The sequence below is a fragment of the Corvus brachyrhynchos genome, unplaced genomic scaffold, assembly GCF_000691975.1.
Source record: "Corvus brachyrhynchos isolate BGI_N302 unplaced genomic scaffold, ASM69197v1 scaffold142, whole genome shotgun sequence".
Taxonomy (NCBI): domain Eukaryota; kingdom Metazoa; phylum Chordata; class Aves; order Passeriformes; family Corvidae; genus Corvus; species Corvus brachyrhynchos.
Genome location: NW_008237226.1, coordinates 8,770,222 through 8,785,156, shown reverse-complemented (window position 1 = coordinate 8,785,156; position 14,935 = coordinate 8,770,222). Strand labels below are relative to the sequence as shown.

The 14,935-nt window shown below is 38.4% G+C and overlaps 1 protein-coding gene across 4 annotated transcripts in view; it reads left to right on the top strand.

The window, feature by feature from the left end:
• ETV1 (ETS variant 1) overlaps positions 1-14,935 on the top strand; it is a 65,743-nt gene that overhangs the window by 26,910 nt on the left and 23,898 nt on the right. For 3 of the 4 annotated variants that reach the window (XM_017729354.1, XM_017729350.1, XM_017729352.1), the window contains 3 exons: positions 5,882-6,011; positions 7,596-7,784; positions 11,635-11,882. In XM_017729354.1, coding sequence (XP_017584843.1) covers positions 5,882-6,011; positions 7,596-7,784; positions 11,635-11,882 — 567 coding nt within the window. The remainder of the gene's footprint in view (positions 1-5,881; positions 6,012-7,595; positions 7,785-11,634; positions 11,883-14,935) is intronic. The other variant, XM_017729353.1, reaches the window with a different exon arrangement.

Genomic DNA, 14,935 nt, shown 5'->3' with positions numbered 1-14,935 from the left:
GCTGCATACCACAATCAGCTGCAGCACAATAACCTCCAGAGTATGAATGAATGGTCAGCTACGTCAGGTACCTGCTTCTGATGACTCCTGAGCATCTCAAAGTTACCAGTAAAACTTCTCATCAAAATATATAGTACAATGAAATTGAAAGAGCACCCTGCTTTGGCACCCTGATGTCTTTAATCTGACGCTTATTAAATGATTGTTGAAATTCAGAGTGCAGCTGTCTTCAAAGGTCTAAAGCTCAAATCATCATGATCTAGAAATAAATAATCAATAAATACCTTCCAGAATGCAGAAGGCTATTGTTTCATGAGTTAAATGCACATTTTTGAAACTTCTTTGGAAAATATGTATAAAGCCTGATATTCCCACCTAGAAAGCTATAGAGAAAGTATTTAGTTTCATAGCTCAGTGCATCAGATATGCAAATACTTATACTGAATGTATGATTCAAGTGTTAAGGTGACCATTGCAAAAATAGGGCATTTCAGGACTCATGTGAACCCACAGGGTTTGTGTTTGGATTTTTTAAAAATGTCTACTGATAAGAGCACCCTAGGTCATTTCTATCACCTAAGATGTAAGTAGCATTTTACGCTCTTTGACGAACCATTCAATAAACTGTTTGAAAGAAGATTTTTTTTTTATTAAAGCTTACCTGTTGTACTTACAGCATAAATAATTTGTTTGAATCATCAGGTGAGTGCTGTTAAGTCACAGTGAGCGAGGAAAATCGCAAAAACACGAATTAGGGTCCCTGTCCTTAAGTGTATTTCAGTTTGCATTTTGATAGCAGTTTAGAAATGTTATCGCCTGTTTTGTCACAGACATAATTCACATCTTTCTTCAGGCACTGTAAACAAGAGAAATGGTTTAATGGCTCCATAAAAGGCACTCTGTGCTGATAGCTGAGATTAGACCCTTTAGTAATGGATTTTTGTGTGTTGGGGGAAGGGGAGGGCTTGGCAGAGGTAAATGTACTGGAAAAGAATCTTGGAGAGACTCTGATGTATCTGAAGTGCCTGCTGCATTGCTGTGTGTATCGAGAGATAGATTTAAAGTGTGACAGTGTTGGCTTTATCAGTACAGGGGCCTTTTCTGCTTGCATTTGAAATTTTACCAAGTATTATCTCGGGTCACCTCAGTCAGTCTAGTACCTGGAGTTTCAGTGGTATTAGCTTAAGTATTTTTGCATCTGTCTTTTCATCTTGCGGTTAGTCAAGTCCCCTATATTCAAATGTGTTCAAGAAATCTCTCAAAACTTACATTGCATATTAAAAATTTTGCCTCAATCAATGATAAAAATTAGTGAGTTTATTTACAGAATCAGGTTTAGAGAATGATTTGAGAGCATAAATTTGAAAAGCAGCTCAGAAACAGCATGTTAGACCATGACTTACTGTTACTTCCTTTTCTCTCCAGGTACTCAAAGTCCTCAAACTTAACACATGTGAATGTGGTATTACTTAGGAGACATTGGAGTTCACTAGCAGGAACAAGTGTGGTATAAAATCAACTGCTGTCAATTGATTTTTTACCATATAGTACATGCTCTTGACCTACAAGTGTTGAATGGGACATCTTTGTCTCTTTTGTCAGTGGAGTCAGCATCACCTGCCATTAGCCAATGTCACTGAATTAGTGACATGTTTCATGGCTTTTAAAAGTATGTTTAAAACCATTCTTCAGAAAATAAAACAAGATTTTATCATGGGCAGGAATATGAAGTTTGAAAGTTAAAATGTTACCTTAAGTTCAAAGGAGAAATGACTTGCCACTTCACATAACATATTCCTCATTTCTTCTCCATCTTGAATAATCATCTCCTGAATTGAAAAATATTTTAAGCCATTGCTTAATGCAGTGCATTTCAGGGCTTTCTCAAAAGAACTAGATCAGTTTTATCTGTACAGAGGTGGTACACTTCCTGTTTCTCAGGTTAGAAGGTGTACACATATCAGACTCCTCTGAGACAAACAAATTCCTCCTTTGATGTCAGAGATCTTCATAAAATTTGTTCTTCATTTAAGTCTTCTTTGGGTGTTATAATGAACAAAATGTTCAGGGATTAGGCTGTTGATAGATAGCAAAGGAGAACAGCACTTCTGAAGGAAGGATGGCAGGTTTCACCCTGTGTTTTTGCATGTTACATGTGAGCTTGCTTCATGGTGAAATCATTACTGCTTTGTATAAAATCTAGATCTGTACAACAGCACTTTATGTATAATAGGCAAGCCCTTTTACTCTGCAGATATAAATAGATATATTTATGCACAGAGAATATGCATACAGTAATGTATTATACTTTCAGCAATTTGCTACAGATGGTAGCAGTCCTTCTGCTTGCCTTATATCTCTGTGTTGGCTTTGGAGATGCTCCAGACAGGGTCTGTGGGGCAGAGGTCTCTTTCTGATACCGATAAGACTGACTTTGCATGGTAGGTGAGATGAGGTGTTGAAGCCATCCATCTAAATACACATGGTAAGATTGTTTGCCTTTCAAGTTCGGAGGTAGTTATCTGTAAGTAATCACTGGGGATGAAATCTTGGCCCTTGGTCACTTCTTAATAAGATCTTTATTAAAGCAGAGAGCCCGTTACTTTAATAGGGTTGAGACTCTTGTTCTGGGGTTAAGTAAAATGAATTTACCATCAGGAAGAAAGAAGTGGTGAGGAGCTGGTTGTTTAAAATGTCACTTTGTTAATTTGAATGTGTTGGTAGCTGGTGTGCTGCACTAAAATTAGATTGTATAAATAAGCAACCCTGCTCTCCTCAAAAGAAAGAGGATTGAGAACATAATATAAAATACAGTTTAGCAAAACAGTGTATGTTTAAATTCTCTTTTAATAGATGCACCATAGAACGAGTGTCACACTAAAAAGAAGTGACAGGCAGAGGGTTTCAGTGATGATACAAAAGCTGCTTTGAGTGTTTAGAATTTTATTGTTAAAATAAGTCTGTTATCTTCAGCCACACTTAGGATATGGTCTGAAAGGGCAAGTAGCCTTCAAGAAAGCCCCCCAAAATTGCAGTAAGTATTTTTATCAGCCTATCTTTTTTTCCTTTCTACCTCTAAAAGTGTACACTTAAGGAGTTACAGATAAAGCTTAGCATGGTGACTGTATCAGGGGACTGCCCGAGGAGGGCTTTAAATTTTACAGCTACATTGTCTTTCTGGCTGTAGTTAAGATAAAGATCTGATATAAAATCACTTTGGTCTGTAATGCTTCCCCTAAATGAAGTGAAGGTGTTAACCTACTTGATTTGATACACTTTACCCTAGCTTATAAAGCTGGGAGGAAGGTGAGGTAAACTTTAATTAAAAGTACAGCACAGATGCCTTCTAGCACTGTGCCCTGTACCTTGCTAGGACTGTACAGTAAGCAAAATAAAATGTACCTCGCAGTTGAGGCAGCAGGCTGGAGCCGTGTTCAGTGAAAGTAATTTAATTAGTGTTGATCATGACTCCAGATGATGGTGATTTGATAAGGAATAATTTAGTACTTAACAGCCTTTTACATGCACCAACTCCATGTGGGAAGGTAAAGCAAATTGCACAAAATGAATGTGCTGCTTTCACTTGTGCCTGTGCCAGTGAGCTGGAAAACTGCCTGTTAGCAGACGTTCAGGCTCTCAGCGCTGTGATGAAATACCCAGCCAGTTCTCCGCACAGGGCTGTAGTGTGGGAGTCTCTGTACTCCCGTTATTTAAAAATAAATAAGGGAAGTAATTTTTCATAACAGATTAACTCCAAGGAAGTAGCAAAGTAAAAATTAAAAAAAAAAAAATAGAGCAGCATGTGGCCTTTGTGCAAATATGTGATACTGGCTTTAAAAAAGAGTCCTGTTGCAGTTGTCTTTTAATTTTCTGATTCAAGTTAAAAAGATTTCCTACCTTTGCATCAGAGCCACCATCCCAGAGTTGTGGGGCCCATCATATGGGTTAAATGTGTGGCATGCATTATTTGACCGAGACATGCAAAAGAGAGTCAGCAGTAAAAGTTCACTAGCAACATCCTGAAACAAACTACTGGATATCGGTCTGTTTTGCAATTACTTTGGAAAGCTGACTGGGCTGCATTTTGCCATATTATTAAATTTGAGAATCTCTTTTCAAGAAGTCTATGTGGTCTTCTTTCTAGTCCAAGTTCAGACAGTTTTATTCAGGAAGAATTCTTTTCTTCGTGTGCTGTTCACATTTTCCATCTCTGTTTCCTAAGTTGCTGTGCTGTGCATATGCATTTGTATATGTTTTATTGTCTGCTTCTCCTTTCTAATCTTTCCACATAACTGACTATTATCCACCAAATATAATAGCTGAATAGCAGTTTTCTTCTAACTCTCGTGAGTTTTGTGAAAATACGTGGCAAAATAGGATAATGTTATGTTGCAGATGACTCAACTGAAAGGCAGTAGTAGAAGCTGTCATGTAACAGGATACAAGAGGATCTGTTTGTGAAAGAGTTCTGTGAACATTGCCCAACCATGGGAAAACCCATGGCAAAAGTCTGGAATCCAGACCTTACTCACAGATGCCAGAGTTTAGTGGTTCTGATGCTCACTTCTTGGACAGCATTTCATGTATCTCCCCACTGAACACTGGTGTGTGTATCCAGATGCATTAGTATCAGAAAATATGTAGTCTACAACAAGTTGTCTTTCCCAAGTTCAGGTGCAAGGGAAGGGGCAAGATGCTACTTGATGGTATGTAATGATAGCCTGACTTTGTGCTGAGATTGCCTAACAGGAACTGCTGCATGTACATGGATTTTCACGGAGATACAAGTGTCTATGTCAGGCAGGAATGTGCTGTTCGTACTATGGTGTTTTGGTGACAACATCAAAAATCAATGATAAAATTATCTCTGATTTCTAGGCATCTCAGAGTTAAAAAATGTATTTGCAACCTCATTTTATTTAAAACCTGACAGGTGTGTTTTCAAGCTCTTACATACCTGTCTTTTAGTCCTTTGTCCTCCTAACCACTTACTGAGGTTTGCCAACGTCAGGTGAACTTTAAATTTTCTTCTGCTTTAATTTTAGTTAAAGTTGGATATGAAATAAGGAAAGCTGTCTGGCGTAAACTAATTTGCTGGTTAACCTTGTCTTTACCTTTGGCCTTTTTCTTAACACAGACCAACTTGTGCTTCTAATTAATGCTGCATTTCTGTCACACGCCCTCTGGGGTTTTTTTTAGCTTTTAGAACGTATGATTTTTTTTTTTTTCAGTTTGTATCTATATCACAGTCACTATTGAGTTTGGTCAGGCCAGGATTTTATCTTGTTTATTTTTAAGAAAAATTACTTAAGCCATTTCTTCTGCATTTTTTTTTAGATGTTACTTTTAATTAAAGGTGCATATAATCATACAGTTTCAAGAGTTTTGTTGCAAATTTTCAAGCATTCTGTGCGACAAAAAGATTACTGGTCATCTACTTGAGGCTGATATATCTGAAATTTGGTTTGGAGTCATTTGTGTGGCACTCTTTGAAGTGGACTACTGTTGCATTTATAGCTAAAAGCTACCTCACTGATATTACTTAGAAACATTTGGTGCCTGGGAAGTATTTTGCTTCTGACAACATTTACAGTAGTTAAGCCAAATATAAGTGGGCTGTTATTTTCCTCCTAATGAGATGGGATGCTGGCCATCATTCTATTAAACAATAGAAGAGATAATAGCCAATGTGAAGGATCTCTGGTGCCTATTTTTCAGTTGACACTCAAAGAAATATTTGAAATGTTTATTTCCTATATTGTTTTTATTATTACAATGGTTTAATTAATCATGTGTTTAATTAGCAGTGTCTAGCTTACTTGGGAAAGCTAATTGTTGATATTGTACTTGGGTTTTAATTGCATTTTCCTTCTCTTTCCAGTGGCTTTTCATGGTCTCCCTGTGAAAATCAAGAAGGAACCCCATAGCCCATGTTCGGAACTTGGCTCCGCTTGCAGTCAAGAGCAACCATTCAAGTTCAGTTATGGGGAAAAGTGCCTGTACAATGTCAGGTAAAGCAATCAGGAGCATCTTTGCAGTGAGAACTGCTGATTTAAATGAGGACTGACTAAAGAGTAATAAAACCATAATAGAGATCTTATAAAAGTTACCTCTTCAGCAGATAACAGACTGATGAGATAATGCATTTAGCTGATGAACACTGATGGATTTGTTTACAGTTGTATCAAACACTTACATAATCACTTTAAAGCAGTGTTTTTCATGAAAATGCACATCCTCCATTTCTCCTCCATGGGAGATAGCCAGAGTTTAAAAACCCAGGGTACAAGCGTGGAATAGAAGGAAGGAGTATCTTGTTTTCTGTGAGCTGTGAGCTGTGTTGAAAGTACTTTCAAAATGCATTATGCACATTAGGAAAGAGAGATCTGTGTAACAGGCAAGAGATTGGCAGGTCTGAGCAACACATTAGGTATCTGACAAATTTTGCAGATGTTGTATGTGTATATTCATGGGTGATTACCTTTTAAAACCGTGTTTCATTAGTCCCTGCATCTTTGGTACTTACTCAAAAGCAAGTTGTTTTCTTTTATAGGCATAGATAATAAAACTGTTATTTATTTGTGGGGGGTGGAGGGGCTTGGTACCTCTTCGTTCCTTATTGACTTTCTTTTGGTTGCATTTACGTGCCACTCCTTCTGTTAGTGTCAGCAGCAGCGAAGGATTTCTTATTGACGTTTCAGTCTATTTTAGAAACTTTCATCTAGCTTGTGAGTTTTGATTCTCATTAATGTATTACAAAAACTTAGCGCTTAAAGCATTATAACATTTAACTTTTTGGATATGAATAGGGGAAAAAAGAAAGGAAAAGACTGGTACCTTTGCCAGTCATAAGGAGTGATTTTGGTTTCAAAAATCAAATGAATCCATTGATGGGTTTTGATGGGTGCTAGGGGACCTGACATGGGAAAGTATGCAAGCTTGTGCTTACTATATTCCTGATGTCTGCATTTCTCTGGTTAGAAACAGGGATGATCAAAGTGTTCTCAAGTCCTTTCCTGATTTGAGACACCCTTGAAAATAGCATCTATGTATTTGTAGGACCAGCAGTTTATTTTTGAGAGAGAGGGGTAAAAAAAGCCTGTCGGGAGAGGCTGCTGACATCCTAGTATGGGCAGCTAAGCCAGCATACCATTGTTTTTCTGGGTCAGATCCCTTCCCTCTGGCTGTATTGTTTTACTGTCTCACTTTGTGGTTTGTGCAAAAGAAAAAGAGTCTTGACAGGCACTGTCAGCTCTTTGTGCTCTAGTCCAGGTGCTTCTACTTTTATGTATTTTGTATACCTCCTGTTAGAATGTGACTGTAAGACTGAGTCCTTTAAAAATACACTTCTGTGCCCCAAAGAAGAAAATGCTGTGCTGAATCGCTGGCCTCTAACATGACTTCTTCTGTGCTCTTCTTAGTGTAAAGTAGAGAATTCTTCTGCCCCAAACAGGTTAATAAGTTAACTATAATCAAATGCTTCTAAATGGGGTGCTTGTGGTGACTTTTTTCTGGATGTAGATGCTATGGTTTTGGTTTTTCTTCTTTCTTTGCAAAAATTAACCTGCCTTGCTTTTCCCTTGCCTTACTAATAGTGCCTATGATCAGAAACCACAAGTGGGAATGAGGCCCTCCAACCCTCCAACGCCATCCAGCACTCCTGTGTCACCGCTGCACCATGCCTCCCCAAACTCCACTCAGACTCCTAAACCTGACCGGGTTTTCCCTACCCACCTCCCTCCATCCCAGTCCATTCAAGACAACAGCTTCCCTATGGATCACAGGTAAAACACAAAGCACGTGAAGGACGCATGCAGAAGGTGTTTCAGTTGTGGCTACAACTCTCTTATATAGGCTAGTACTGGCTTCCTGCCTGCAAGTATTCCCTTTTAGGCTGGGGGATCAAGGTGGAAACCAGCAAGGTTCATAGCGTTAGAAATGTGTGTGTTTATGAAAGGCTGGCACCCAGCTTGGTGCACTAGTGTAGGAGTTCGTATCAGCAGTGACAGAATTTCATTTACCTGCTGGTTCTGTCTCGTGAGGGTGATTACAGTATGCTGGATAATCTCATCTAGGCTCCTTTTCCCACGAAAGGTTGGACCTGATGGTCTTTCAAGGTCCCTTCCAACCTGGGCTGTTCTATAGTTCTGTGATTCACTTGAGGCTGGAAAGCCCTATGAGGTGATGAAGTCACTAGCAAGCATGTTCCTAACTATAAATATCTGGCCTCTTGCTAAGCAGTTCACCTATCTAAGTGATAAGTGCCCATGTTACAGTGTTCCTGCCTCAGAATATTCTTTGGAAGAGTGGATCATTTTTCCAAGTCCTTTTGTAATATAGCATTTCAAAAAAAGACGCCAACAAAAACCGTGCTTGAATAACATTAGTCTGAGTAAAAGCCACAAGAGCTAGAGACTAGAATTAAAGCTTAAACTGTCCTTAAGTCACCCTGTTTTGTTTTGATATGTTAGAAATCCCCAGACAACTATCTTTCTTAGCTCAGTTTTGCAACAGATATGCTCAGTGGATTTCTCTGTTTTTTCAGTCCAAACACTTGTTTGTGGAATTCTATTTACCCTAACCTTTATTGCATGAACCTGTTTTTGTATGCTGAGTTGTGATTGCTCTTGAACACTTAAAATTCCAATGGTGTGTAAAGAGATATATGTTCAGAGACTTGTCTTACCTCTTAACCATTATCAAATTAAGAAAAGACCTGAAAAGAAAAACAGTTGTTAGGAGTGTGATTTGCATGCTTCTGCTCTAATAAGGGCTATTATCTCCAGGGATTTGCGCAGATCACTTCTGAAGGAGGTTGCTGAGGTTAATATTGCTGTTTTGTGCTGTGCTGAGATAGCTTTAAATACCACCACAAGCCCTTCTGGCAGTGAGGAAACACTGAATCGGCCCCTTCACCTGCCATAGTCCCTATCTCCTCCCCAGCTGTGGACTGTGGTCTAACCACAAAGGCCGCCAGTGAAGCCAGGCAGTGGTTTAGATTACAGGATGGTGGATAAATGTGTTTCTGTATATACAGCAAAGTCAAGCTATCAGGAGACTGAAACTGGCAGAAGCTAAATGGCTTATGTGCAGAGAACAGTAGTAAGATTTTTTCAGAGGAAAAAAATCTTTTGTTATAAAGCAACTTGCAAAGATAGCACTGAACCTGTATGTCAGCCCTAATCTGAGTATTTGTAGACATCTGCTTACACCTTAGTATAGTTTCTGTACCCATAACTCTTGCTCTGTGCAAGCTTTGTGGGCTTTTTACATGATTTCTGCTCCCTCCCTTCCCTGTCTTTGATATTCATGTTCTTCAGGGCATTTTTCACTAACACTTCCCTTCTATTATAGACCATCATGTGTTCTAGTGAAGTCCGAAATAGCTGACTCAAGCAAAAAAAAAAAAACAAACCCAAAACTCATTTTTCTCCTTTTTTAAAGAAAGGTGGAATTATAGTGGAAGATATTTTTTCTCCATTTTCTTATTTGTTTTGAATCTTCTGTATGAAGCAAACATATACTTCATATTTTTGTGATATTCAAATTTTCCTGATTTATAAGATGAGCTACTACTACAACACATGTATTCAGAAAATGTCATTTAAACAAATGACCTGCCTATATGAGTTTATATATGAATCTATAATTCAAGGCGCAATTTTTTGGAACACGCATTGGTGGCATAGGATAGCATTAGTATCTGGTATATACAGCCCATACATCTTCATACAGGCCATGAGTATATGAACGATAAGTGGTCCTAACAAGTACCAACAGGAAACAAATCCACTTGTATAAACAAATGGCTTGATTCCATACAAAGCTTCCAGTACAACAAGTATTATTAACTTCCTTTGAGGCTTTGTGAGTGAGCCTGTTTCTTATTTTATCTTCAAGTTGCAATTTTCTGATTCACTCCTTGACAGTTCTTAATGATAATTTCTGCTTCTTTTTTTGGCTAATGAAAAAAGGAAAAGAGGGAAATGAATGCAGTGCCAGTCAGCCTAACTGTTTCATAATACATTTGAGTTTCTAAGTTTATTTTCTGCAGGTGTAGGTGGAATTGCAAAACCCAATGTTACAGTGCAGTACTCTTTCTACTGCAAAAATTATAGTATTTACAGCAGCATTAGAACAATTCACTTTGTTTCCACTACTACATTGTAATAGTTTCTATCTTTGTAGTTTCCACAGTATTTATAATTAAGCTGTGATAGTAAATATTTGTCAGAACAAGTTACAGCAGTATTATGACAGATGGTAGTAGAGTTTAAATTGTTTCAGAAACATGTACTATCTATGTGATGATAGTCAAGGATTTTATTGCTTGTGCAATCAAACCCCTGCATTGTGCTTCACTCACACAGCTTTCTCCAGGAGAAAGTCTTTTGCTTGCATGAACCAAAGTTGGTTCAGATCCAAAGTACAGGAAACACAAGAATGATCAGGTCTTCATTTTTTTAGTGTGACAGTAAGAAGCTTCCAAAGAGAGGTACAAGTTGGGTTCTTTTGTTGGTTTTTTTTTGAGTTTTTTTACATGTGTTTTATTTATAGCAAGTGATAACAGGACTAGTAAGCAGTTTGTTGCAAGAACATTGCATCTGCCATTGATTAGCGTGGGCACAATATTACTACTGTGGTGGTTACTACTGTGGTAATCTGCAGGAGGTAACAGGAAGACATCATGCAGTTCATCAGGGTCCAGTGGGAAAAGAGCATCCCTGTATTCTTCTGTATGCTTCTGAACCTGCAGATGTCCAAGTAATTACATTCAGGACTTTTATCTCAGGTAGATAGGTTTTATGGAAGAAAAAACAAGCATAGGTTCTTGAGAGCAGCATTGCATGTAAATTAAGTTAATTTAAAACCGAATTATCTTATTTTATGTCGACTAAAGAGCGTTTGGGAATAGCAAATGGCAGCATGGCTTGTACAGATTACAACTTTCATGTAGAAATCACTAAGGGGAAAGGTTAAGGCAGGAGAGTAATTAATTCTTGTAGCAAAAATTTGTACCCTCTCCTTTTACTGGGGTGCTGACATTCCCTTCCTGTTACAGTTGGAATGCAGTGCCATCCTTGCGAGTCGATCTCTCATGACACTACCCCTGAGAGGACAGAACAGTGGGCTTTTACCCTGGAATGTTTCCAAATGTTAGAGCAGACAATACTCTATTCAAAATGTGTTTATTGTGGTCAGAATGGTTTCCGTGTAACAGTAAGATGGGTAAGAGTGAATTAGAGTACGAGCAAGATGTTTCTAACACTTGTGAAAGAGCAGAGAATTCTACTTACACCTCCTTCATGTTACTGTGGTAGAATGTCAGTCTTTCTACTGTTTTGAAGCTGGTGCATTTCCTGTTTGCCTCTTCTGTTGAGAGAAGATATTGAAAGCAAAGAGGATGTGGTGGGGACAGGTCTTAGAGCTGGTATTAATAGGTGGGATTTTTGTTTCTTTGCTTGCTGCTGTTGTACAATGAAAGTGATCCTGATGGGAGCACTTGGCATGATCATAAGCAAAATGTTTGTTACTGAGAAAGTGATAACAGCCACTAATAATGGCTTGTGAAGATCTTTGGGAAATGGAACATAGCTCAAGTCCTTTACATGACCTCTCTCATCTGTGTTCTAGATTTCGCCGCCAGCTCTCTGAACCTTGCAATTCTTTCCCACCTTTGCCTGCAATGCCAAGGGAAGGACGTCCAATATATCAGCGCCAGATGTCTGAACCAAACATCCCTTTCCCGCCTCAAGGTTTTAAGCAGGAGTACCACGATCCAGTTTATGAACACAACGCTATGGTTGGCAGTGCAGCCAGTCAAAATTTCCCCCCTCCTCTGATGATTAAACAGGAACCTAGGGATTTTGCATATGATTCAGGTAGGTGAGATTCTCCTTTAGTTCTGCATAGCAAAGGGGTATATGAGTCCAAGACAGTGCTATTGATGTTTTGAGCGTATGAATTGAAACTTGCTCTTTTGACACTTACATCTCACAAATTATGTCTGAGACAGCTTACAGAGTACTAAGATTGCTACATAATACATGTGACTCGTGCCACCATTGCTTGCTCTTTAAAGGGTTTCATTTTCTAGAATGAATTTTCTGGAATTTCTCTGTCCAGAAAGTGCACACATTAAAGAAGTTGAGGAAGAAAGTCATGGGTGCAAATCTGCTTTGTTAAGTGGGAAATTGTTCTGTACTATCTCATCTTTGACCTCTGAATTTGTGTGCTCCATTTTATGAGTTCTTCCATTTGTCTGCCGGAAATAGAGGACTCTTCCTCCTCTTGCTTGCATTACTTTAAATCAGGAGTAACTCCACTGAAGTGGGGTTTATACAGCTATAAAACCGATGAGGGAGAAGAATCGGCCAAACTGGTGTCAGCTTCTCAATTTGTGCATACTGCAGTGTTTTGTGGAGGTACATAATCTGAGATGCCAGGTTGCTGATGTAGAGAATACACTGTTGCTATTAATAATGTTTGTTATGGTTGTGCTTATGGGGCAACTGGAATGGAACCTTACTGCTTTACAGACGGTACAAAACAGAGGAGGTGGTGGCAGAGTCTGCTCTCAATAGCTTCTGATCAAAATAGAAAAGATAAGCAAGGATAGAAAAATAAATCAAGGGAATAACATTGTAAATGTTTGACACAATTGCAACATAACATTTATATTGTATTTGGGAAAAGAGAGAGTGAATTAGGAAGTCAAAAATGAAGTTTAGTAATGAGCACCAAGTAACAAGGCGAAGGAAACTACAAAGAAGAAATCTGGAAAGATGGTATGGAAAGAAGCTGAGTTTAAAACATGTGGAGTGCACTAGGTGGGGTTAAACAGTTGATTGGTATGGAGCCAAGAAAATGCAATCAAAATGTTTTTCAGTTTCAGTGTAAGTGATTTCTGCAGCTCCTCCTCAGTTTCTGCCTCAGTCCTATTTTGTGTGTGCCACGCTTTTGAAAGGAAGGGATTTCAGCATGTCCCAGCTATGCTTCTGGAGGAGGGTACACTGCTTTCATACACACCCATGCTGACTTGGGCAGGGGGAGTGGATGGCTCTGTCTGACTTCACTCTGACTCCCTCTTCTTCTTGGTGCTGCTGTACTCCCAGGGCTTTCCTTCTGGTTTAGTCTCTGGCTAGATGCTTTTGCAGTTTATTTTCCAAAGGCTACATGGCAGCTGAGTTGATGTGTCCTTTGAAATTTTAGCTCATGACAAGCTATCTTGCAATTTGATATAGTATAGAACTATTTTTTTATTTTCTTTCTGTAGCTAACTTAACACTGTCTATTTGGTGGGGTATTCTCTGGTATCCTTAATGTAAAGTGCTTGTTATAGAGTTGATCTCGATGTTAGAATGGGGGAATTTGGGAAGTAGAGCTGCTTTTTCCTTTATTACTCTTGACAAGCAAAGAACCAATCCTTAGGTAAATTTGAGTTAGCGCTATATAGGAAGGGGACCAGGGTGAAATATTTCTCCAAGCTGAAATATAAGACAAGATGAAAATGGATTTGAATTACAAGGATCAGATCCAGAACTCAACCTATTCATTGATGAAGGTTCTGAGATCTGTGGCTTTGTGGAGTTGTGTATCTCTAGTCCTACAGAGCAGTATGGGAGAGACTGTGTAGTTCATGTGGCAGTGGATAATAAATGGGGGACTGCAGCTTCAGGCACTTCCAGTCCCTTGCAACCTTCACAAGCACCCTTTATTCATCCTGCTTAATTGAAGGTCAAAAAAAGGCCCTTTTGTAAATATGCTTCTTATTTGGCTTGGAAGTGGGATCTCCTTATTGCATACTGTTGCTTTAAATCTGGATTGGCTGCTATCATTCATCTTTTTTTGGAATATTCTGTATGGAAAAAAGCAGGAAAGTTTATTCTGAAATGAAGATGTACAAACTTGTATCCAGTCCTGTCATGCCTATTTATTTTGTGCCAGAAAGAACAACATTCCACTTTATAATAATGATCTTCAAGCAAAGTTGTTGCTTCTTTTGTAGATGAATGATTAGTTTTTAAAAATGTAATAGCTGTGTAACCAGTGGTCATGAAAAATTAATCTGTTGGTATCAGGAAGTACTTTTATTGGCCTCAGAATCACTGCATTTAAGTTGACACATCTGTACACTCCATAAATTGCAGTCAACAACTGTGGTCTGTTGATATTTTGTCTTGTTACCATCTGTTCTCTAGAAACCATCATTTTCCATCCTTGCTAAGAGTACATTAAATAACCCCTTAGGAAACATAATGTATTTGTCACTGAATCATTGATTTCATTTTTCACCTATGGATGTTCAGGGAAGGAGGGATGCCAGAGTAAAAAGTCTTTTTTTTTCATTGTATTTTATGGCAGCTCAGATAAGTATATAGAAACATATTTAAAAAGTTCATTGTAATGCACTGAGATGTTCCTTTTGGGATGTTTTTGAAAGGGGCTCATAAAAGTTCATTGCTTTTGTGCACTATTCTTTCATACTTCGTGGGAAGCTGATGAATGAAAAGCATTATTATAGAATGATTACAACTCTATTAAAACATGACATTAATTATGACATGGGAAATGGCAGATCAATTAGTTGTAATTGTAATTGCAGGTATGCAATTTCTACTGCAGAATAGAGATAATGGAGATGTTTGAGATAATGGAAAAAGAAAAATGTCAACAGAGTAGAGGCTCTTCTTTATCCATCCACACTTCTAGAAGTCACAGTGCATCATATATGTTCGATCAGATATTTTCTGCCATGCACCTTTTTTTGTTCATGGCTGACAGATGTATTTAGTACTTGATAGTAAATCTACCAACTTTAGTCACAGAAGTGCAGCCAGGGGCATACAGAGCTTTGAGATTTTGCATAATTAATGCATATACTTCAAAAGGCTTCCTAAGACCATTGTTTACAAGGCCTAATAGTGGGCATTCC